Genomic DNA, 24,848 nt, shown 5'->3' on the forward strand with positions numbered 1-24,848 from the left:
TTAATACAAATGAAATTCATAAATCATTTAAATATTATTTAGTATACAAGTAATGATAGTTTAGACATGAATGGTTAAATAAAATGTTGTTATAAGTTTATTTTTTCGTGTAATTTCAAAAGCACGTGTAATAATAATTTGTTTTGATAAAAATAAATAAATAAATAAATAGAGAAATTTCACTTCACTCCTATATCTCTCATTTGAATTCCGAGGAAATTTTATTGCATGGTTCAAATTTCGGCAAGTTCCACTAAAAATGTTGAGATTTCGATAAATTTCGGATGATTCGTTGAGATTCCTACGGAAATTATGCAAGATGGAAATCGATTGTCATTTCAATTTCAAGGGTGACGGAAACTAGAAATTTCAATGGATATTTTGACAATTTCATGGAAATTTAAGACCATGATTATCACAAATCAACTTCATAGGCTGAGAAGGCAAAAAACCCAATTCTTCGAACATGTTCTTCAACTAGACAAGTTTGCAGGTAGTGTGAGCCATAGCCCTAGGTTCTAATTCAGCACTTGATCTTGTCACCACAGTTTTTTTCTTACTTTTCCATGAAACTAAATTATCACCAACCAAGAAGCAGTACCTGGTGGTAGATCTCTGATCGAAAGGTGATCCAACCTAATCTGCATTTGTATATTCATGGATATAAGTGTGACGCTAATCACGATACAAATACCTCTTCTAGGTGCAGTTTTGAGATATTTCAAGATGTGAATTATTGCGTTCCAATGACTTATCCTTGGAGAATCTAGTAATTGACTCACAACACTTGTTGTAAAATATATATCTTTCCGAATAACTGTGAGATAATTCAACTCTCCAACAAGTCTCCGGTATTGTCCAAGACTAAGCAGTTAATCACCCATATCCGACATTAACTTGCGGTTAGGATCCATAGGTGTATCAACCAATTTAGATCCCAACATGCCAGTTTCATCCAACAAATCAAGAACATACTTCCTTTGTGACATGATAGTTCCGATATGAGATATAGATACTTCCGTACCCAAGATTATTTCAACGGTCTCAAATATTTGGTCTAAAACTTAGTTTGTAGAAAAAGTTTGAGACTCTAAATCCCTTTATCATCATTGCTTGTAATAACAAGATCATCCACATAAACAACAAGAAAGATCCTACCTGATGAAGTATGACGATAAAACACGAAATGATCGATTACACACTGTCAAAGACCAAACTAAAGTACTACAACATTAAAATGACCAAGCTATGCTTTGGGAGATTGTTTTAAACCATATAAAGCCTTCTTGAGCCTACACACTAAGCCTGACTCTCCCTAAGCAACAAAACTAGGTGGTTTCTCCATATAATCCTCCTCCTCAAGGTCAGCATATAAGAATGCATTTTTCACATCTAGTTGATGCAAAGGCCAATGACAAGTAGTAGCCAAGGAGATGAACATACGTACTGATGTAGGTTTGGAAACTAGAGAAAAAGTATTAGAATAATCTAGACCATACATTTGAGTGTATCCCTTAGCAATAAGACGGGCCTTTAGACGAGCCACAAAATCATCAAGGTTGACTTTCACAGTGTAAACCTAGCGACAACCAACAACAAGCTTCTCAGTAGGAAGAGGTACCAAGTCCAAAGTGTCATTGTAATGTAAAGCATTCATCTCTTCAACCATAGCATCGCCCCACCTAGAATGGGCTTAGTCTTTAGAAATAGACTTAGGAAGAGTAGTAGATGATAAAATAGTAACAAACACTAATAGAAGGGTAATAAGGAGTCATAAGAAACATAGTTGGAAGTGGAATGTTGAGTACATGTGCGTTTACCCTTCTGAACAACAATAGAAGGATCAACGTCATGGGAAGTATGATCATCAAATGAGGAAACCAAAGGTGTGGTAGTAGAAGCTAGAGGGGACTCTCTTCCTTGGAGCCACCGTTGTGAATACGCCTGCAAATTAGTATGATCAAGATGAGAAGGACTCGAACTATATTTAGACTTGGTTGGTTGGGCAAGGATAGCACCGTAGAATCTAGAAGATTAGGCAAAAGAAAAGGTGCAACACATGACTATAAAAATGATATCCCTTTTTAGTATATGAGTAGCCCAAAAAGATACATTTTATAGCACGAGGATCCAACTTATCCTCCTAGGAGTTAGTTGATGAAAAAAGGACACATCCAAATATACGAGGAAGAGAAAATAAAGGTGAATTAGGAAAGAGAATGGAGTAGAAAATTTTACCACTAAGAACAGAGGATGACATTTTGTTTATCAGATAACAAGCAGTAAGTTCAGCATCGCCCAAAAACACTTCAGGTACATGCATTTGATAAAGCAAGGTGCAAGTGATTTCAAGAATATGTCTATTTTTCCATTTTGCAACCCCATTTTGTTAAGGAGTGTTGACACAAGATGATTGATGAAAAAATACCAAACTTGGTCATATAAGTAGTGAATTGTGCTTTGAAAAACTCTTTTGCATCTTCGAAGTATTCAAACTAGAAAAAAATTGAGTCTTTATTTTAGAACAAAAGGCACAAAAAATGAAATAACTCAGAACAATCTTTTATTAAATTTAACCACATCATTCTTGAATAATCATCCACAAAAGTTACAAAGAACTGGGAACCCAACTTGGACACAACACTACTAGGACCACAAACATCTAAATGAACTAACATAAAAGGGCTTGCAGCCCGTTTATTGACTCGGGAAGCGAAAGAAACATGATGGTGTTTTCCTAACTGACAAGGCTCACAATTAAGACTAGATACAAAACTAGAACTAGGAACAAGAAATTTTAACTTTTACAATGAAGGATGACCTAGGAGGCAATGAATTGGAAAGGTGTGGCAGTAGCATTGCAAGTGGTAAAAGGAGATAGCGGCTCCAAGTGATAGAGTCCACCAACTTCGTGCCCTCCACCCATCATCTTTCTCGACTTCAAATCCTAAATAACCACAAAATCAGGGAAGAATGTCACTGAACAATTTATGGATTTAGTAATTTTGCTAAAGGACAGAAGACTGAAAGGAAACTTGGGAATATATAAAATTGAAGGAAGAGAAATGGAAGAAGTGGGATTTACTGTCCTAATTCCTTTGACTACAGAAGTGGATCCTTCAACAAGAGTAATACAAGGTAAATTTGTAGGATATTGAAGTGTGGAGAAAAAGCTAGGTATACCTGTGATATGATCAGTGGTAGCAGAGTCTATGGTTCAAGGACTAGGGCAAGAAGTGCTAGATGACAGGCATACTGTGTGATTACCTGTTTGGGAAAGATAGGCAATGAGAAATGAAGCTTGTTGTGACACTTGATACTGCTGAAACTTGGAGTACTCTTTCTCTAACATGGATACAGTATGTTGCCTCCCACTCAGCCCCAAAGGTGAGGAGTCGGTGATGGCTGCATTGGCAACACGTGAAGGTTTGCCGTGAAGATCTCAACACTTCTCAATAGTATGATTACTCTGTCCACAATGACTGCATTCACAAGGAGTACCTCTACCTCATCTGTCTTTACCATTACGACCACTCGAACCACCGCGATAACTTTTGCAGTTTTATTTATGGAGAACTAAAATCACCTTGTGTAGCAAAGGCTGCCCTCTCATAGCCAGATGCAAGAGCAGGGGAATGTGTGCTAAAGGAAGCATGAAAGACACGAGACTAAACATCAGCAAATGATGGCAGCTCGGCACTACTGAGTATCTAGGATTGAACTGCCTCAAACTCAGTTTTTTCAAGCCTGCTAGAACATGAAGAACTGTCATTTGCTCCCTCTACTTCTACATCTCATGAACATTGGTAGTTATAGGTTGCATGGCATTAAGCTCCTCATGAATGCGCTTCATTTGTCCAAAATAATCTGTGATGCTCCTATCTCCTTGTTGTAACTGAAAGTACTCTTAGGATAAATCATAGATACATGTAATGTTATTGGATTGTAGAAGTTTGTCATAATCCCAAATCTCCTTGCTTCATATCTAAATGCATACACATTCGTGCAGTCTGTGGCTCCATCGAATTCTATAAAAGGGAAACAATCAAGACATTTGCCTGAACCCACACGACTTTTCTCATTAGAAGAATCAGATTGGAGCAAGTGGTTAGATTTCCCTAATCGTTCTAATTAAATCCAAACAGGTTTAGACCATTGAACATAGTTCTTTCCTTCCAACTTTTGAGTCGTTATTTGCGGCAGCGATGTTGGAGACAGATTTTTGGGATTCATAGATTCCATCCCAACAGTCACATATCAGAAATCATACCAAAAACAAGAAAAACAATCAAAACTAATCAGGACAAGAATAAACTATGTGAAGCACCAAGACAACCACGAACGAGGTGAACAACTCACGGACGGATATAGTGCTTCCACAGCACTCATGTATCAGCAACCACACCAAAAAACAAGAAGAACAATCAATAACCAAAACAATCACAAACCATGTGAAGCCCCAACGCAACCACAGACGAGGTGAAAAACTCACCGACTGATATAGCACTGCGACAGCCTCACAAATGAATATACGAATGCTGCCACGACTCAAAAACCTCAGGAGGAACCCTTCACAAACCCTGAACAAAAATTAACGGAATGCTGCTGGTGCGTAGTGGAAAAAGGTTGAATTTTTTTAGCAAAAAACTGGCCTAACAACTTGATATATACTCTAAAGAAGGAATCAAGCATGGCAGAAGAAAAGAAAGGAACGCTCATGTGTTGGTGCGTGGGGTCAGCCCTGCCGGCATTTGGTTAGCATGTGGGGCAGTGTGGAGTGCTTTCCGGCGATGGGGTTTTGTGGGATTGGTCGTAAGGGGGGGGGGGGGGTCTGATTATGGGTGTATGGTTGGTTTTGTGATTTAGTATGGGATGGAGGTGGATCTGGGAAGAACAGTTGCAAGAATGGTGTTTTCCGGCAGTGGCTGAGGGAAGTAGGGTTTGGATAGGATCATGCTCTCATACCATGTTAGATTTGATTAAAATGAATGACCTCACTTGAGGATAGGTCTCTCCCTCTATTTATAATACAAATTAAATACATTCTAATGACAATAATACCCTTACTAACTCTCACTAATTAACATATTAACACACTCAATAATAATACTAAAAGATATATATAACCTAACAATTTCTAGTGTAGTAATGTTTATGGATATGATGTTTTGGCCATCCTAGAAGACAATGGACAAATTTTGCTTTTTATGATTATGTGGTTGATGATATGTGTGGTAGACGATAGGCATAATATTTCTTTGATTATTTTCAAAACTTCTTTATATTGTATTATCAAAATTGAGAATTGCAAATTACTTATTATATTACATCTAGGGCTGCAATCAAGCCGAGCAAGCCGAGCTTTTGCATGTTCATGCTTGACTCATCTAGTAGACAATCCTTTAAAATTGAGCTCGAGCTGGGCTCGTTAATTAAACTAGCTGAACTCAGCCTTGTTCATGTTTGACTCATTTATTATTCGAGCTTAAAACGAGTCTAGATGCCCAAATTAATCTTGTTTAACTTTTGATTATATAGTAATGTATTTTACAGCTAAATCTAAAATTACTTGTTGATATAAACAAACAAATGATTTAGTTCATATAAATGTAAGTTTAATATTTTAATTTATGTTGTACTACCTTATGTCATTAAAATTTTTTAAAAGATAAATATAAGTTTGTGATTAGGGATAACTAAAGGGAAAATAATTTTAAATATTTATATGTATAATAATGCTGATCTAAAACAAACTCTAAATAAAATATATATATTATTGAGTCTCCTAACAAGCAAATAGAAAAGTCTATTCTTAGAGGTTATATATGTCTTTTATTATTATTATTATTGAATGTCTTAGTATGTTAATTAGTGAGAGTTAGTAAGGGTATTATTGTCATTAGAATGTATTTAAATTTGTATTATAAATAGAGAGAGAGACCTATCTTCAAGTTAAGTCATTCATTTTTAATCAAATCTTAACATGGTAGCATGATCCTATCTAAACCCTATTTCCCTCAGCCATTGCTGGAAAACACCATTGGCTGTGGCTGTTCTTCCCTAATCCACCTCTTATATACTAAATCACAAAACCAACCATATACCCCCCCCCCCCCCCTGACAACCCACCCCACAAAACCCTATCGTTGGAAGGCATTCCACGGGCCCCCATGCACTAGCGCGTGAGAGCAATTCTAGCCACTTTTTTCTTTCTTTCTTTTTTATTTTTCCATGCCCCGTTTCCTTCTTGAGACTATATTATCAAGCTATTACGCTTTTTCTCAAAAAATTAAAATTTTTTCAACCATGCACTCGCTGTATTCTGTTAATATCTGTTCAGGGTTTGTGAAAGCTTCCTAGTGAGCTTTCTAGAGCCTTGGCAGCGTTTTTATGTTCAGTTGTGAGGCTGTGGCAGTGCTACATCCGTCGGTGAGTTGTTCACCTTGTCCGTGGTTGCGTCGGTGCTTCGCATGGTTTGTGATTGTTCCGGCTATTCATAGTTCTTGTTTTTGGTGTGGTTGCTGATTTTTGAGTGCTGTGGCAGTGCTATATCCATCATGAGTTGTTCACCTCGTCCGCCATTGTGTTGGTGCTTCATGTAGTTTGTGATTATCCCAATTAGTTTAGATTGTTCTTCTTGTTTGTGGTGTGATTGCTGATTTGTGAGTGTTGGGATGGAATCTATGAATTTCAAAAATTAGTTTCCTACATTGCTGTGGCAATAACAACTTAAAAGTTGGATGGAAAGAAAGCTGTTTGGATTTATTTAGCAAGATTACGGAAAATCTGACCACTTCCAATCTGATTCTTCTTATGAGAAGAGAAAAGGCGTGTGGGTTCAGGAAGATGCCTTGTTTGTTTCCCCCTTATGGAATTCGATGGAGTCACAAATTGCACAGATGTGTATGCATTTAGATACGTGCAAGGAGATTTGGGATTTTTTCAAACTTCTATACTCCAGTAACATTACAAGTATGTATGATTTATCCCAGGAGTACTTTCAGTTACAACAAGGAGAGAGGAGCATTGCAGATTATTTTTTAGAGATAAAGCATATTGATGAGGAGCATAACATCGTGCGACCTATAAATGCCTATGTTCGTGAGATGTAAAAGCAGCGGGAGCAGATGACATCTCTTTGTGTTCTAGAAGGCTTGAGACTTGAGTTTGAGGCAGTTCGGTCCTAGATATTCAGTAGTGTTGAGCTGCCATCATTTGCTGATGTTTATTCTCTTGTCCTTCATGCTTCCTTTAACATGCATTCTCCTGCCCCTGCAACTGGCTCTGAAAGGACAGCCTTTGCTACCCAGAGTGATTCTAGTTCTCGACCAAACGGCCGCAAAAGTTATCAAGGTCATTTGATTAGTTGTAGTGGTAGAGACGGACAGGGCAGAGGTAGTCCTTGCAAGTGCACTCATTGTGGACGAAGTAATCATAGTATTGAGCAGTGCTGGGATCTTCATGGCAGACCTTCACGTGTTGCCAATGCAGCCACCATTGACTTCACACCTTTGGGGGTAGCCAATGGCCCAATGCAGCCACCACCGACTCCTCACCTTTGGGGTCGAGTGGGGGGCAACGTACTGTCTCTATTTCAGACGAAGAGTATTCCAAGGTCCAGCAGTATCAAGCGTCACAACAAGCTTCTCTTCCCATTGCATCTCTTGCCCAAATAGGTAAGCTCACAGTATGCCTGTCATCCAGTACTTCTCGTCCTAGTCCTTGGCTCATAAACTCTGCTGCCACTGATCACATCATAGGTATACCTACCTTTTTCTCCACTCTTCAATATCCTGCAAAATTAGCTTGTGTTGCTCTTACTAATGGATCCACTACTGCAGTCAAGGGAATTGGGATTGTAAATCCCACTTCTTCTATTTCTATTCCTTCGATTATATATATTCTCAAATTTCCTTTCAATCTTATGTCCATTAGCAAAATTACTAAATCCATGAATTTTTCAGTAACATTCTTCCCTCATTCTGTGGTTATTCAAGATGTGAAGACCAGGAAGATGATTGCAGGGAAGACTATTGGCGGAAGGCGTGAAGTTGGTGGACTTTATCACTTTGAGCCATTATCTCCTTCTGCTGCCTGCATTACTGCTGCCACACCTTTCCAAATTCATTGTCGCTTGGGTCATCCTTCATTAAAAAAGTTAAAATGTCTTGTTCCAAGTTTTGAGTTCTGTGTCTAGTCTCGAGTGTGAGTCTTGTTAGTTAGGAAAGCACCATCGTGTTTCTTTTGCTTCCCGGGTCAATAAAAGGGCTGCAAGCCCTTTTATTTTAGTTTATTCAGATCTCTATGGTCCTAGTAGGGTCATGTCGAAGTTGGGATTCGGTACTTTGTAACCTTTGTGGATGATTAATCAAGAATGACTTGGTTATATTTAATAAAAGATTGTTCTGAGTCATTTCATTTTTTTTTGTGCCTTTTGTTTTGAAATAAAGACTCAATTTGGTGTTCCGGTTTGAATACTTTGAAGATGCTAAAGAGTTTTTTAGTGCACAATTCACTACTTTTATACTGTTGAGATTTTGATTAAATGAATGACCTGACTTGAAGATAGGTCTCTCCCTCTATTTATAATAGAAATCAAATACATTCTAAGGACAATAATACCCTTGCTAGCTCTCACTAATTAACATACTAACACACTTAATAATAATACTAGAAAACATAAACAACCTATTAGCTCTCCCCCTCAAGCTGAAGCATAAATGTCATATGCTTCTAGCTTGTTACAAATAAATTCAACATGAGCATCCCCCACCAACGCTCTAGTAAACAAATTAGCGAGCTACATATCTGACTTCATAAGTTGTAGTAGTGAGCTTCTACACAAGTTTCTATAGAACAAAGTGGCAATCAAATTCAATGTGTTTCGTCTGCTTATGAAAGACGGGGTTAGAGGCAATATGAAGAGTAGCTTGATTATCAACATCAACTTCATAGGTTGAAAATGTGAAAAACCCATTTCTTCTGACATGTTCAAAGGTAGTGTGAGCCATAGCTCTATATTTTGATTCAGCACTTGACCTGGTCATCGTAGCTTGTTTCCTACTCTTACCAAATTACTAGCAGTCAAGATATAGTACCTAGTTGTGGATCTTTGGTCGGAAGGCAATCCAGCCCAATCTGCATCTGTATATCCATGGGTATAAGTGTGTGACCCTAGTCACAATATACAAGGCCTCTCCCATGTGCACCTTTGAGATACCTTAAGATGTGAATTACTGCGTCCCAAACTGTGAGATAATTCAACTTTCTAACAAGTCTCCGGTATTGTCTAGGATTAGGTAGCAAATCACCCATATCCCACACTAACGTGCTGTTAGGATCCATGAGTGTATCAATCAGTTTAGATCCCTACAATCAGTTTCATCCAATACATCAAGAATATACTTCCTCTGTGACAAAATAGTTCCATACGAGTTCTAGATACTTCTATATCCAAGAAGTATTTCAAAGGTCCCAAATATTTGGTTTGAAACTTAGTCTGTAGAAGAAGTTTAAGACCTTGAATACCTTTATCATCATCACTTGTAATTAGGGATGGCAAAACGGGTTAATGGGTCGGGTCCAGACGGGTCGTAAGTGGGTAAGGGTTAAACGGGTTGGGTTTGGGTTTGCTCGTTTATTAACGAGTGACTAACATATAAACCCAAACCCACCCATTTAATAAATAGGTCATAAGCAAGTAAACCATTTAAAAATATAATTTTTTTATTTTTTATTTTTTTTAAAAAAATTTCAAATAAAGTGACATATATGTATATTTTTATATATAAAAAAACGGCACTCCATTTTATTTATTAATATCTTAACAAAAAAACATGAACTATAGCTTGAGGCCCTCAAGTGGCGAGTCTCAACCGAGGCGATTGATTCACCAATCGTGAGCACCAAATGGTCCAAAACTGAAACAAGCCAAATCTACAAGTCTAAATCCCTATGATTTCAAGCCAATCAGAGTAGAAGAAGGGGGGATTTGGCCCTCTTGGCTGATAGATCTTGCCGACCCTACTTGTAATAACAATATCATCCTCATAAATAACAAAAAGGATTCGACTCGTTGAAGTCTGACGATAAAACACAGAATGATCGGCTGCACATCGTCGAAGACCAAACTCAAGTACCACAACACTAAAACGACCTAACCATGCTTTGGGAGACTGTTTTAAACTGTACAGTGCCTTTGTGAGCCATCACACTAAGCTTGACTCCCTTTTAGCAGCAAACCTAGGTGGCTGCTTTATATCGACCTCCTCATGATCACCATGGAAGAAGGCATTCTTCACATCTAACTAATGCAGTGGCTAGTGACAAATAATAGCCAAGGAGATGAACAGACGTACTTATGTAAGTTTGGCAATCGAAGAAAAGGTATTGAATAATCCAAACCATACACTTGAGTGTACCCTTTAGCAACAAGACAAACCTTTAGACGAGCCACAAAACCATCAAGGATGGCTTTCATGGTGTATACGTAGTGGCAACCAACCACAGATTTGTCAGGAGAAAGAGATACAAAGTCTCAATTGCCATTGTCCTGTAAAGCATTCATCCCTTCAAGCATAGCATTCCTCCACCCAGAGTCGGCAAAAGATTTCGAAACAAATTTAGGAAGGGTAGTAGATGATAGAGTAGTAAAAAAACATTAATGGGAGGATGGTAAGAACTCAAAACAAACATAGTTGGAAATGGGATGTTGGGTACATGTGCATTTACCTTTCTAAACTGCAATGGGAGGATCAACATCATGGGAAATATGATCATCAGACGAGGAAACAAAGGTGTGATAGTAGAAGCTAGAGGGCACTCTCTTCCTTGGAGTTGCCATTGGGAATACACTTGCAAATTAGGATGATCATGACGATGAGAAAGACTCAAACTACATGGAGACTCGGATGGTTGGTTGGGCAAGGATAGCAAAGTAGAATCTGGAAGGTTAGGTAGGGGAAGAGACTTATTGAGCTCAGAAGCACGTAGGGATTGGGTGTGGTAAGGTGTAGGCTCAAAGAAGATATCATCGATAGAAACAAAGAAGCTATGCAACTCAGGGCTATAACAATGATATTCCTTTTAAGTATATAAGTAGCCCAAAAAGACACATTTTATAGCATGAGAATCCAACTTGTCCATGCCAGGAGTTAGTTGATGAACACAGGACACACACTCGAATATATGAGGGAGAGAGAATAGGGCAAATTAGGAAAGAGAATGGAGTAGGGAATTTTACCACTAAAAATCGAGGATGGCATCCTATTGATCAGATAGCATGCATTAAGACAACAATTGGGATTCATAGAGTCCACCCTAACACTCACAAACTTGCAGCCACACCAATGTCAAACAAGAAGAACAATGAAAACTAATTGTGACAATCACAAACTATGTGAAGCACTGACACAACCACGGATGAGGTGAACGACTTACCAACTGAGATAGCATTGCCACAGCCTCACAATATTAACTTACGAATGCTGCCACTGCTTTAGGAAACTCATAAAGAAGCCTTTACAAACACCGGACAAAAATTAACTGATTACCATGAGTGTGTGGTCGAAAAAGGTTGAATCTTTGGGGAAAAAACATGCCCAACAGCTTGACAATATTGTCTAGAGAATGAATCAGAACATGGCAGAGGAAAAGAAAAGAAAAAGGTGGCCAGAAACTCTCTCACATGCTGGCACGTGGGATCAGTACTGCTGGCAGTCGGCCGGTGCGTAGCGACACATAGGGCTGTTTCCAGCTATGGGGTTTTGTGGGTGTAGGCTTCGGAGGGTTCTATTTTTGGCTATATGGTTGGTTTTGTGAAATAATGAAGGATGGAGGTGGATCTGAGAAGGGCAGCCCTATGTGTAATCCTAAGAAGGGGGGGGGGTGTGAATTGGGTATTTAAAAATTATCTAGCGGAATCTGGATTTATTGTAAACCTTTTAAATTAATCCAATCACAATCTCACACTAAAACACAAGCAACTAATCAGCGATCGTACTATGCCAATTGACAATCCTAGATATATATAAGAAACTGAAAACTCAATTCAAATATGACTTTCAGCAATTTTAGTTATCAGTTATTTCAATATTCAAATCTGAATTTCAGTAATAACACAAGACAATATTCTCTTAAGACAACAATTCAGATTATCAAGCTTTGAACAATATACACAACCACAATTGCTTTTACCTTTGTTAATCACAATCAGATTCAAGTTTCAATACTTGTCTGAAATTTCAGCCAAAGATATAAATCATTCAACTCTTCAAGAACCAATTTACTAATCTTGAAGCAAGCACAATCAAAACTTCAGCGTTCAGTAAATTTCCCAACAAATTCGATACATACACGCAGATTATAATTTGCAGAATTTAAAGATAGGGAAAGAATAGCACACACCGTATTTTTTACAAGGTTTGGCCTACAGTCTACGTCCTTGCCTCAAGCAACATGCTATGAGGATTTCCCTTTACCACTTCATTCAAAAGGTGAAGTAAACCTCTCTCCGTTAGAAGGTGGAGATCCCTCTCTTACAAGAACACCCTCTCGCTAAGCAATGATTCAAACCCTGAATCATCAAAATTACAAGAATAGCAATACGAGAATTTCGTACAAGATAAGCACACTCAGCAGAGCAGAAGTTGTACAAATTAAAGTACAATATACTTCAGATAATCAATATAAAATCGAAGCTCATGAAGATATCCCAAGAACTCTGATTGTAGGATGTAGATTTCAGAAAATCAAATCAGAATTTCGCTTAAGGATTTCAGCAAACGCTCACAGCAGATTTTCAGAAAGTATATCATGAGTATAACAAATTTGAATTGTATGTGTGAGTATATGGTTACCCTAATTTGTGAAAAGATATTCTTTATATATGGAGTAGGGAAGATAGTTACTGTTTTCCCCAAGTTTGCTCCAAGTTTGGAAACTCAATCAATTAGAAATCAGCGCTTTAGGAAAGTTTAAAACATACGCTTCTGTTGCCTGAACTAGGAGATCAGTTGCTTGAGCTAATTCAAATTAGCGCATCAGAACAGGCAGTAGCAGTTCAGTCACTTGACCCCGATGGTTCAGTCGCCTGTCCCTGTTGTGTTTATTAACACTGCAGTAGCATATCAGTCGCCTGATGGATAATCATCAGTCGCCTGACCACTACACTACTTAGTGTTTTTCACATTTTAATTCCAAAACTTGTTTTTGTTATCTTTGAAAAGATTTTTTGACCTTAAAAAATTATTGTCCATGCTCTAAATCAAGTCTCTAAGTCCATATAAATGCTAAGAGCTTGAACTTCAATATTGAAAATAGAAGTACTTACATGAGACTCTCAAATGATAAACACAAAATGATTCCTAAGTCTTCATGTCATATAGGCTTCAATAATTGTCTGAGCTTTAATCAACTCTTCAATAGGCTTAATGTTCCTCATGACTTGTAGCTTTAAGTTTAAGATTCATTCATACTTCTTCAAGTAGGATCACTTGACTTCGTAAATCACTTTAGTCCTGAAACTTAACTTGAAAACACATTTAGTAACCTTGATTTGTTATCATCAAAACGAGATTAAGCCTTGTTAGGCCAACAAATGTGTTTTCTGGCAGCGGCTGAGTATGATAGGGTTTAGGTTGGATCGCGCTCTGGTACCATGTTGAGATTTTGATTAAATGAATGACTTAACTTGAAGATAGGTCTCTCCCTCTATTTGTAATTCAAATCAAATACTTTCTAATGACAATAATACCCTTACTAACTCTCTCACTAATTAACATACTAACACTAATAATAATAATAATGCTAAAATACATAAATAATCTCTAACACATACTATCCAAACTAAACACCTTTTTATCAACTTCAAAAGAATGACAAAAACACATTTTGTATATATATGTGTGTGTGTATATATATATATATTTGTATATCTATATATATGTACACACATAACCTTTTTATCTACGCCCACCATGTGACCTTTAGGGAAAGCCTTTCAAGCAAGTATGGTTATTATTTATTTTTTTTTCAATTGCATGAGTAATTTTAACTTGGATTTCGGAACATCTATGGATTTCGTATTGATCCTCTATTCTACTAGTAACTGTATGATACTTTTGCTTCTCTTCATCCAATTTCTTATTAAATATTAGCTATTTCAGAAAATTGCTATGCTGCCATGAATGATTTATCCTGCCTGAGCATCATTTGAACTTGAATGAACTGATTTTACTTGTGTTTTATGGCATCTGATATGTTTGGTAAAGTCATTGAATTTGGAAAATGAGTGGTACTTTTTATTCTCTAAAACACTTTCCCATTTGTTTCTTCCGCCAGGTCAAAGCTACTGCAGAAAATGTTGATGAAGCTGTTCGAGAACTTCCTGATGCCAACCTGGTAAGGTACTCCTTTTTCATTGTGTTTGGACCAATGTGGCTGATTTGTTCATCATTGTTTGAGAGCATTGGAAATTTTTTTGTCGTAACTCCTTTTAGTGACTCCTTGTTTGCTTAATATAATGGACATAATTGAGTTTAGTTTATGATGGAAATCTAAAAAAACTCATTTCCAGTTCAAAGGAACTTCTTGTGTATCTGGCTGCTATCTTTCTAAACAGGAGTAATGGGAAGGGCTTTTTGTTCATGATGTTAAAAAAAGGGCATGCCTTTTGCAATTTTACTTTTTAGTGTTAAAGTAACTGTAAATTTACAACATGATGTTTTTTTTTTTTAAGGTGGTTGAGATTTTTGAAGGATGGTTTTCTTAGATTTTTTCAAGAATATTTCCCCCATAATGGGGTGTAGGAGCATGAATTCAATTTTTGTTGCCTTGGTGCGCAAAAAAGATTGGTGCCTCTAGATTTGAGGATTTCAGGCCTATTTGTTTGGTGACTATTGTCCATAAGATCTTTTCTATTGTTTTATTCAAGAGATTGGCTTGTGTCTTGGTGGACATCATTTACCATAGTCAGAGTGCATTCATTGGCAATAGGCAGATTTTAGATGCTGCTTTGGTTGCTAACTAGGTTGTGGAATATTCTATTCATAGGAAAGAGGGGGGTTTGTTTTTGAAGCTGGATATTTGAAAATGCCTATGATTGTGCCAGTTGCAGTTTTTGGATAGTGATGGACAGAAAATGTTTTGGAGTGAGATGGATAAAATGGATAAGGGGGTGCCTTTCGTCTGTGGCTTTTCATATCTTGGTGAACGGCGAGGCTAAATCCTGACTCTAAAGCTTCTAGTTGTTAATTTTGGTCTGAATACCCGTTCCATCAGATTTGCTTTCATTATACAGAAGAGATTTGCATAGTTTTTGCCTGATTTTCCGCACTTAAATGCTGCCAGATTTTCAGCATTATTTACAGCTTAATCAGCATTATTTATGGCCTAATTGCTTGATTTTCAGCACTTAAATGCTGCCAGATTTTCGGCATTATTTACAGCCTAATTGCCTGAATTATCTCCTTTAACATCCCCCCTCAAATTGATGCTGGTAAATCAAGAAGCATCAATTTGTCAACCAAGAACTGATGCTGGTGCCGAGAATGAGCTTTAGTGAATATGTCTGCAGTTTGACGTTCGGTGGAAATGTGAGGAAGAATAATCACTCGTTTGTCAAAGGATTCATGTATGGAATGGAAATCGACTTCGATATGTTTTGTACGCTAATGAAAGATAGGATTAGTGGCGATATGAATAGCACTGGTATTGTCAGCATGAAGAGGAGTGGAATGAAGCTGAGAAAAACCAAGTTCACCCAATAACCCATGAAGCCATGTATCTCAGAGCATGTGGAAGACATAGCATGATACTCAGACTCAGTGGAGGACTTGGAAACTCTGTCTTGCTTCTTACTCTTCCAAGAAATGAGTGCATTGCCTAAGAACATGAACCAGCCAGTAACAGAGCGACGAGTATCTGCACATCCTGCCCAATCAGCATCACTATACCCCACCAACTGTACGGAAGATTCCTTAGGAAAGAACAACCCATGTGTAGAGGTGCCTTTCAGAGATTGGATAATGCGGCGGACAATGGCTAAATGAAGATGTCGGGGAGCTTGCATAAATTGACTGACTTGCTGCAAAGCAAAAGAAATATCAGGACGAGTAATCATTAAGTAGTTCAAACTCCCTACAAGCTACCGATACAAGGATGGATCTGATAGAAACTCGCCTCCCTCTTGACAAAGCTTAAGATTTACCTCCAAGGGAGTAAGAACAGAATTACCCGATTGGAGGCCAGCCAATGAAATCACTTCTTGCGTGTATTTGTGCTGGTGTAACAACATACCAGTTGGAGTAAGCTGCACCTCAAGGCCAAGAAAGTACTGCAGGAGACCAAGATCTTTTATGTAAAAGGAGGCCTTGAGATGCTGTTGTAAATTGTAATTGCTTAATTAACTCAGTATCAGAACCAGTAAGTACAATGTCATCAACATATACTAGAAGCAATACAATTCCTCCATAAGTCTTACGAAGAAAAAGAGAGGAATCAAATTGACTCTGAGTAAAATAAAAAGTAAGCAAGGTAGGGCGAAATTTATCAAACCATGCATGCGGAGCCTGTTTCAGTCCGTACAAGGATCGGCGTAGCCGACAAACCTCCAAGGAAGGTGTAGCAAACATGCCGGGAGGTGGAGAAATATAGATTTCTTCCTTCAAATCCCTATGTTGAAAAGCATTTTTCACATCCATCTGCCGGAGAGGCCACCCTTGCAACGCAGCAAGGGCCAAGATAATCTGCAAAGTATTCATTTTGGCAACAGGTGCAAAGGTCTCTTCATGATCAATACCATACTCTTGCCGGTTCCTAAGAGCCACGAGACGGGCCTTATATCTGTCCAGTGACCCATCAGGCCAAAACTTGACTGAGTACACCCATTTACAACCAATAGGTTTGACACCAAAGGTACAACTCACAAGTTCCCAAGTGTGATTATCTTGAAGAGCTTGGATTTCTTCTTGCATGGCCTGCTGCCAACATGCTTGGGTGGCTGCCTAGGTATATAAGTGAGGAACAGAAACAATGTCGAAAGTGGTGGTAAGCGAGGTATGAGTGAAACCATACCTATTTGGTGGATGTGTAACCCAGGTGGAGTGCCGAGGAACCGATGACGGATCAGTGACTGAAAGGGCCGTTGGAGAAGAAGGAGGACGTCGATGATACACCACACTTGGTTTAAATCGCTCAATGGAAGAAGACACATCATCAAAAGCGGGAAGAAGAGTAATAAGAGTATCAGAAATAACCTGAGACTAAAAGAAATATTGATTTTTGAAGAAAATCACATTCTGGGAGATTCAGAATTTGTTTGCATGAGCATCATAACAAACAAGTCCTTTTTGAGTAGGACTATATCCCATAAAGGCACATGTGACAAACTGGGCAGGAAGCTTGTGACGCTCAACAGGTGGTGGATGAACAAAACAAACACACCCAAAAGTATGAAAGGATTGATATTCAAGAGATATGTCAAATAATCAAAAATAAGGAGAATCATAATTTAGAGTGGTAGTAGGCAAACGATTGATCAAATAGACAGCAATAGATAAAGCTTATACCTAGAATTTAGAAGGTACAGAACAAAGTACGAACGTTATCTAAGAGATGACGATTCTTACGCTTAGCGACTCCATTTTGTTGAGGGCTATGAGGACAAGAACGTTGGGAAATGATCCCCTTTTGCTGAAGAAAAGTCTAAAAAGAATGAGACATGTACTCCCCCCCCTGAGTCGGAGCATAAAGTTTTGATACAAGTACTAAACAGTGTCTCGACCAACGCAACAAATTTTTGAAAGACAGAAAACACGTTAGATTTAGAGCGGAGAAAATATAGCCAAATTAATCGAGTATAGTCATCAATAAACGTCACAAAATAACGATTCTGACCATGAGAAATAACAGGACCCCCGAACATCAGTATACACAATCTCAAAGCAATTAGAAGCACGACTACCATGCACAGGAAAAGGTAAAGTTTTGCTTTTACCAAGATGACAAGTAACACAATCAAAAGATATAGGAGAAGAAGAAAAGGGAATCTTTATTGCCCAAAAAACCATGTTTCATATGATGAGCCAAGAGAACAAAATTAGGACGACCCAATTTCTTATGCTAGACTTCATTATTATTGGCAATAGCCATACAAGCAAGAGAAACAACATTAGGAATAGAAAATTGTAAAGGGAATAAACATCCCACTTTAGGCCCCTTTGCGATCACCGCCCTCAACACCTAATCCTGCACAAGACAACCACCACGAGAAAAATGAACATCACAGTTACTATCTACCAATTGTCCAACAGAAATCAAATTGGTAGACAATCCAGGAGAGACAAAAACATCGTGAAATGAAGAGCCCAAATTACCCAATCATATGATTAGAAGTGCTCGAATCAACAATCCAAGAAGTTGAATTAGTAGTCGTACCTTGTAGGGCTAAGGCTGTAAAAGCAGACACAACCATTTGTTGGACCGTTGTTGGTGTGAGAACAAATGAGTCAGAGTTTACAGTGGGTGACACAGAAGAAGAGGAAGAGGACTGAAAAATAGCTTAAAATCTTGGGATTGACGATTTTGAGGCCGCACTTGATAGTCTTTGATGATATGGCCTTTTTTCTTGCAGTAGTTACAAACTTTCTTATGATAGTCATGAACAATATGACCAAACTCTTTGCAACTGAAACACTGCAACTTGTTCCTCCCTCTCCCTTGTGGTGCATATGCTACATTCACAACCTCAGAAAATACCTTCTCAAAAGTCATACCCATCTGAGTTGATAACCCGTGTTCTTCACACAATAAATCTCCCAAACAAATATCCAAAGAAGGAACTAGATTACGGTTCAATAAATTGGCTCGAATAGGCTCAAATTCAGGTCGAAGTTTCATAAAAAACTGATTGCGTTGACTCTCAGCATGAACCGCTTGAAGAGCCGTGAGTTCCGTAGGACCGTAGGGGGAACCTTAGCATGAACAATAGCAGAATAGTTGCTCCAAAGATTAATAAAACCAGAATAAAATTGTTCAATAGGTAAATTACCTTGGCTGTAATTACTAATTTCCAACTCCAATTGGAATTTCCGAGCACTGTGATCTTGGTGGTAAATACAGTGGAGATAATCCCACATAGCCTGAGCTGTAGTAAAACAACGAAGATTGGTCACAGGGTGAGACTCAATCGTCCCCAACAACCAAGAGATCACCTTAGCATTCTTGACCCCTCCCATTGTGCAAATTCCTTTTCATCTGTGGGAACTTGAGCAGAACCATCAATATGATTTGATAATTTGTTCCCTTTCAAGAACATTTTAAATTGGAATTCCCATGTAGAGAAATTCTTTCCAGTAAATTGAACAATGGTCTTTTCAATAGACATGATGAAAGGCACTAAAAAATATGCCCAAGCAGTCGAGCAAATAAACGGCAAGCCTAACTCAAATCAGGTACAAATCCAAATAATAAGAGGTCCACAAACACAACCAGATTACAAAAGCCCAGCAGAAATAAAAAAAACCCAGATCAAACACGGAAGGCCCAGATCAAACACGGAAGCCTAACTCGAAATACTTGCCCTGTGTGAAAAACGACACAGCAGAGGAAGAACTTCATCGATCACACCAGGAGTCGTTGAAGCTGCTGACCAGCACAGAAACTGCCGACAGCCAAAAAGATGCGCAGTCACCACAAGAAAAACACCAAGATAAGTAAGCCGCAATGAAGGACAGCATGCGCAACTAAAAAAAAATTCCGACAGCCCCAAACAAAACTCAAAACCACCAAAGTGGACACCACAGAGAAGGCCAACGCCCACGAAAAGCAAGAAAGAACTTGCTGAAACCAAGAGAAAAAAAAAACAGTGATGAGAACAGCACCCAGTGATTAAGATCAAAACGATGGAATCAGAAGAGGGGCTCTGATACCATGTTAATTTTGGTCTGAATACCCTTTCCATCATATTTGCTTTCATTATATAGAAGAGATTTACATAGTTGTTGCCTGATTTTCAGCACTCAAATGCTGCCAGATTTTCAGCATTATTTACAGCCTAATTGCCTGAATTATCTCTGTTAACACTAGTGGCCCTAGACAGTGATGTCCCTTATCCCCTTCCATTTTCACCACTTGGCTGATTTTTTGGGTAGAATGATTGATAAGAGGGGTTGGTATAGACTTGATGAAAGGTTTTCTGCTATGCCATGAAACGCATATTGTGATGTGTAGTTCGCCAATGACACCATCCTTTTTCTTTTGGGAAGATATGAGTAGTTTCTCCAATGTGCTAACCATCTTGCAGGCTTTTGAGAAGGATATTGGGGTTAACTCGGGTCCTTTTGCTAGAGTAGCAGGGTGTGGTGTTAGAAGCGGCCTGTTACTTATTTTGGTATCCCGTTAAGTGGTAACCCCACTATTAAGTCTTTCTAGGACCCTGTTTATGAGAGAGCTCGTGTGTCAGATTGACGTAAGAAGTCTGTGTAAGAGGGGAGAGAGAGAGAGAGAGAGAGAGAGAGATTGCAACAATCTAATTAAAGCAATAACTGTAAACTTGCATGTGCAGCACTTAAACCACCACTACAACTAACACATGTTTACAAAAAATAACCCAACTAAACACCTAATTACAAAATACTAAATGAAGTCGTTAAATAAGAGAGACCCTAATAAAAGCACAATGTCCTAAACCTTCTTGAACCTACGCCTAGTACATGTGCCAAATGGCGGCCTATGGGATGTAGATGGTCCTCCATCCCAGATGTATTACTCGTTTTTCTCATAATGTTCATTATTGTGTTGGTATTGGGGAAAGAATCTGTTCTGGGAATGATCATTTAGTTAGTCCTCTTGTATCCTTGTCTTTTTCATGTATCTTCTTTTCATGGCACTCCTATTTTATGCCTTCATCCTTTTGCATGAGGGTGGTTACTCTTGGTATTTCATTTTTGTGAAGAAACTTAGTGAGAGAAACACCAATGAGCTTGCGCCTTAATCAACGGACTTCGTCCTTTTTGGCTCTAGTTGGGAAGTGACAAAAGAGTTTGAGCTTTAGACTCTTCTAGGGATTTTTCTTGCAAATTCTTCTTCTTTGGTCCACGATCCTAGTGTTATTCCTTTTTTGCCTCACTACTCCCTTGGAAAGCTAAATTTTCTTCTGAAGTTGATGCCTTTAAGTGGACAGCGGTCTTGGAAAAATTAACACTAATGACTTGCTTCAAAACAGAAGACCTTATAAGTATTTATAACCTGATTTGTGTGTCTTTTCCTTTAAGAGTGGAGGGAGTGGGTTGAATTGCTCACACTTTGTACTTATGGTACTTTCCCTGGGTCACTTTGTAGCAAGTTGTTTGGTATTCTTTGAGGCAATTGGGCCTGTCCTTCTGCTTTGGAGGCATTTTGCACTGTTAGTTTTTTAAGGGTTTTTGAAGGAGAAGGAAAGAATGACTCTGTGGCGATGCTCGATTATTGTTATTTTTTGCTGTCTTTGGTTGGAGAGAGGCCAGAATTTTTTAGAGAAAGGCTACTTCTCTCAATTTACTTTGAAGTAGAAAGGTGTTTATTACTTCTTTGCGGGTTCAAGTAATGGTCTCTTCCAGAATTTACCTCTGGCAGATTTATGGTGGTATTGGAATGCTTTGATCCAGTAGAGTTCTTTCTGTAATTTATTGTTTTTCTTTTGATTTTTTGTCTTGTCGTTTTTCTTGTATTCTGGGAAGATATCTTATTCTCAATTTTTTTTTTCTTTCTTTTATTGTAATATTCCCCACCCCTCTTCTCTAATAAATTGTTTTGTTTATTAAAAAAAAAAAACCAAAATAAAATATGATAAAATTACAACATGCATGCTCTGTAGTTAGTACGGAAAATCTTCCCCTTTATAGGTTCATATTGAGTTTATTTGAATATTTAAACATCAAAGTGATGTAGCATGGGAAAGTGCAAAGTGTATTGATAGAGTTGACCCTCTTTTGTAGGTTAATTCCGAAGAATGGGGTCAAGTGTTTGTTGGGTCCTTAGCTGAGTTGATTTAGTTTTAATTAATTAGTTAATGTTATTTTATGTGGGGATCATTCTTACACAGTGAGCAGTGAGGGTTTTATTTGATTGTTACGGGCTAGAGTTACCTAGAATGCAGAGTGATGACTTGGGTGGGAATGGTATCATGGCTACCACACACATGCTTTTATGCAGTATGTTATAGTTTTGCTTATGCAGATGTAATTTGTGAAAAAAATACGTAATAGCACTTTGATCTATAATGGGTGTGAATAAATTATAATGTGACAACTCTTCTTTTTTGAATATGTCATATGAAAGTCCGTCATAATATTGAGTTAAAGCTTTAGATCGCAAGATTTAGCATTCTAGGATGAAAATATACCAATATTTTTGGAGTGTTTTTACCAATTTAAGTTAGCTAGGGTTTTAGTGTTTTCTAGCAAGCGGAAACTATATTAAGGGGATTTTTTGTAGTTTCTTTAATTTTAATTTCTTTTATAACTTTTTTTTTGGGATAAAAATGAGGTGTTTTAGAATGAGAAAGAGAAGATACAAGAGAAGGGGAGAAGTCCGCCCCAAAGGAAAAAAAAATACATTAGCCAAGGAAACCCCTTTTCAATCCTTTTCCATTGCAATTCACCGAGCACTTCAAATTTGCTAATTTCCTATGACAATTTTTAACCATGTTTTGTCCCCAACAAAGTGCACTTCATTTCCTCTTGGACAACTTTAAATTCTTTCCTTACAATGCAGTTTATTAATCAAACTATTCTCCTAAAAAATAGAGACCCCCTCCTATCCTTCCAGCGAGAATGGAGGTACATATGATAAATCACTTGAAACATCACTAGAGTCAGAAATATACCCACATTCTTCCTTAATCTCATCCAATAGCAAACCCCTATCACCATCATACTCACTAAGATAATTACTATCATTGTTTGATAGTTCCCCTGTTTCTTGAGCTCCTCACCTTTACTATTCCTAGCAAGAATTGTCTATCTTCTTAGCATAAATATCTTTCGCGATTCTTAATTCTTCATTTAAGTTCCTTTTTAAGATCTTAGGCACTTCCTCCTTGGAGTGCTCACTCTTCTTTTTGAGTTAATTGCTCATTTCTACATCCATCAAAGCAGCCTTCTAACGAGCTTAGACCTCGGAACCCTTGGATTTTTTTGATTTAATTCCTAAAACGTCAAGCTTCCTCCCCAAGTCACCATTTTCCCCATTAACCTTGAAGAGTCCAACCGCTTGTCCCTCAGCAGAATTAGAAGCATAGGCCAATATTATTGATTTTATTATCTTTGTCACGAAGGGGCTGTTTCGAGACCAAGCTAATGTTCTCCTGAATAGCTGAACTTTCTCCTCATCTTGATCTGTTCCACACCAGTCATTGAGAGTTGGAGATAGGCCATGGACTTCCCCATATTTTGTTTTAGTGAATTGAGATTGGAGCATTGGACATGTCGAATAGGATGGTCCATCAGAGACTAGTGCCATTCTCCTTTATCTTGAAAATGGGCCTGATTAAGGACTTGACCCTTTTACAAAGGACCCCATTGTGACGTGCCAATGTTAAAGAGTCCTAAATAGAACCAAGAGCAAAATGGGCCTCTTCAATTAAGTGGCTCAACTTAGTTAAAAAGGATGATTCTCCTTTTCCAACTAACTGGTCCAGATCCAAAACAAGGGAGCTCGATTTCTTATCCTCCTACTCCTTAGTGTAACCTCTAGCTGCCTTAGCTAGGATCGCTTTGTCCTCTAGAACCCTAGCTGTGTGGAGCCTTTGATTGCAACTCGCCCTCACACCGAATGCATAACCTATCTTGCCTATATTCCACTTCTTGCTTTTGTGGTTGGGTCCTACATGCAACCTTCTCCATCGCCTGGGTTCCCTCCCATCACCACTTGACTCTAGGATCTGGGCGAGTGAAGGCCTAGCCTCGCCTAGCCCACTGTATCTTGAAAAAACTCCTTAATTCACAAAAAATTTCTCAAAGATTCACCAACAGACTCCTTTTGCGCCACTAGGAATAAAAACTGAAAAGTTCTTACCTTTCCACCCAAATGTAACTAGCGTATTTCCCCACCCTCGTCCACATAATCTTCATCCAATGCTGTTGATTTCCCAAAGGGACACCCCAAGAGGCCTCCTCTGACCAAATGAAATATGAAAGTCCTTAGCCAAACTACAAGCCTCCCTATTTTTGAGAATTTTACTCACTTGCAGTGAGAGCAGTCATTCTTGAACAAAAAATAGAAAAGGAAACCCCCCCCCATATGCGTCTAATCTCAGTCGATCTGACTTGAACACTTTAGCATCATCCTTCGATCTGAGGCAAACACTTTAGCATTGTTTGATGGTAGCAAAACCATAATGAGCTTCGTGAGGGGCACACACACAGAGCATCATTTAGTGAAAGTGAGCTTCCACCTCTTAATTTATGTGAGGGGCACACACACACAGAGTATCATTTAGTGAAAGAAAGCATCCACCTCTTAATTTATCTTATAAATTAGGTGTATTATGGTAGATTAGGTTAGATTGTTTGAATTTGGACTGAATTTAGTGTTTTGCTCTTGAATTCTTTTATCCTCACCATGATCTCTTTGCCATACCACATTACAATTGTCATTTGAATTACTTGTTGTGCATTATATTGGAACTAAGTAGTCTATGATTCATATAACCTCACCTACTTGTGGCCTAAAATATTTTTAGAAGTTAGGAAAATTTTAGAATATTTATTCTAAATTTGGCAATTTTGGATGGCTGAATAAGGTTTTGAATTGATATAAAATTATAGATCTTTTAAAAGTTAATTTCCATTTTTGATATTGTCATTTTA

General features: G+C 38.1%; 1 protein-coding gene across 3 annotated transcripts in view; it reads left to right on the top strand.

Moving 5' to 3' along the window:
• The window catches only part of LOC131160379 (phototropin-2), a 192,871-nt gene that overhangs the window by 66,104 nt on the left and 101,919 nt on the right, over nucleotides 1-24,848 (top strand). For all 3 annotated transcript variants that reach the window (XM_058116010.1, XM_058116011.1, XM_058116012.1), the window contains one exon: nucleotides 14,341-14,400. In XM_058116010.1, coding sequence (XP_057971993.1) covers nucleotides 14,341-14,400 — 60 coding nt within the window. The remainder of the gene's footprint in view (nucleotides 1-14,340; nucleotides 14,401-24,848) is intronic.

Source organism: Malania oleifera, chromosome 7 (genome assembly GCF_029873635.1).
Source record: "Malania oleifera isolate guangnan ecotype guangnan chromosome 7, ASM2987363v1, whole genome shotgun sequence".
Lineage (NCBI taxonomy): Eukaryota > Viridiplantae > Streptophyta > Magnoliopsida > Santalales > Ximeniaceae > Malania > Malania oleifera.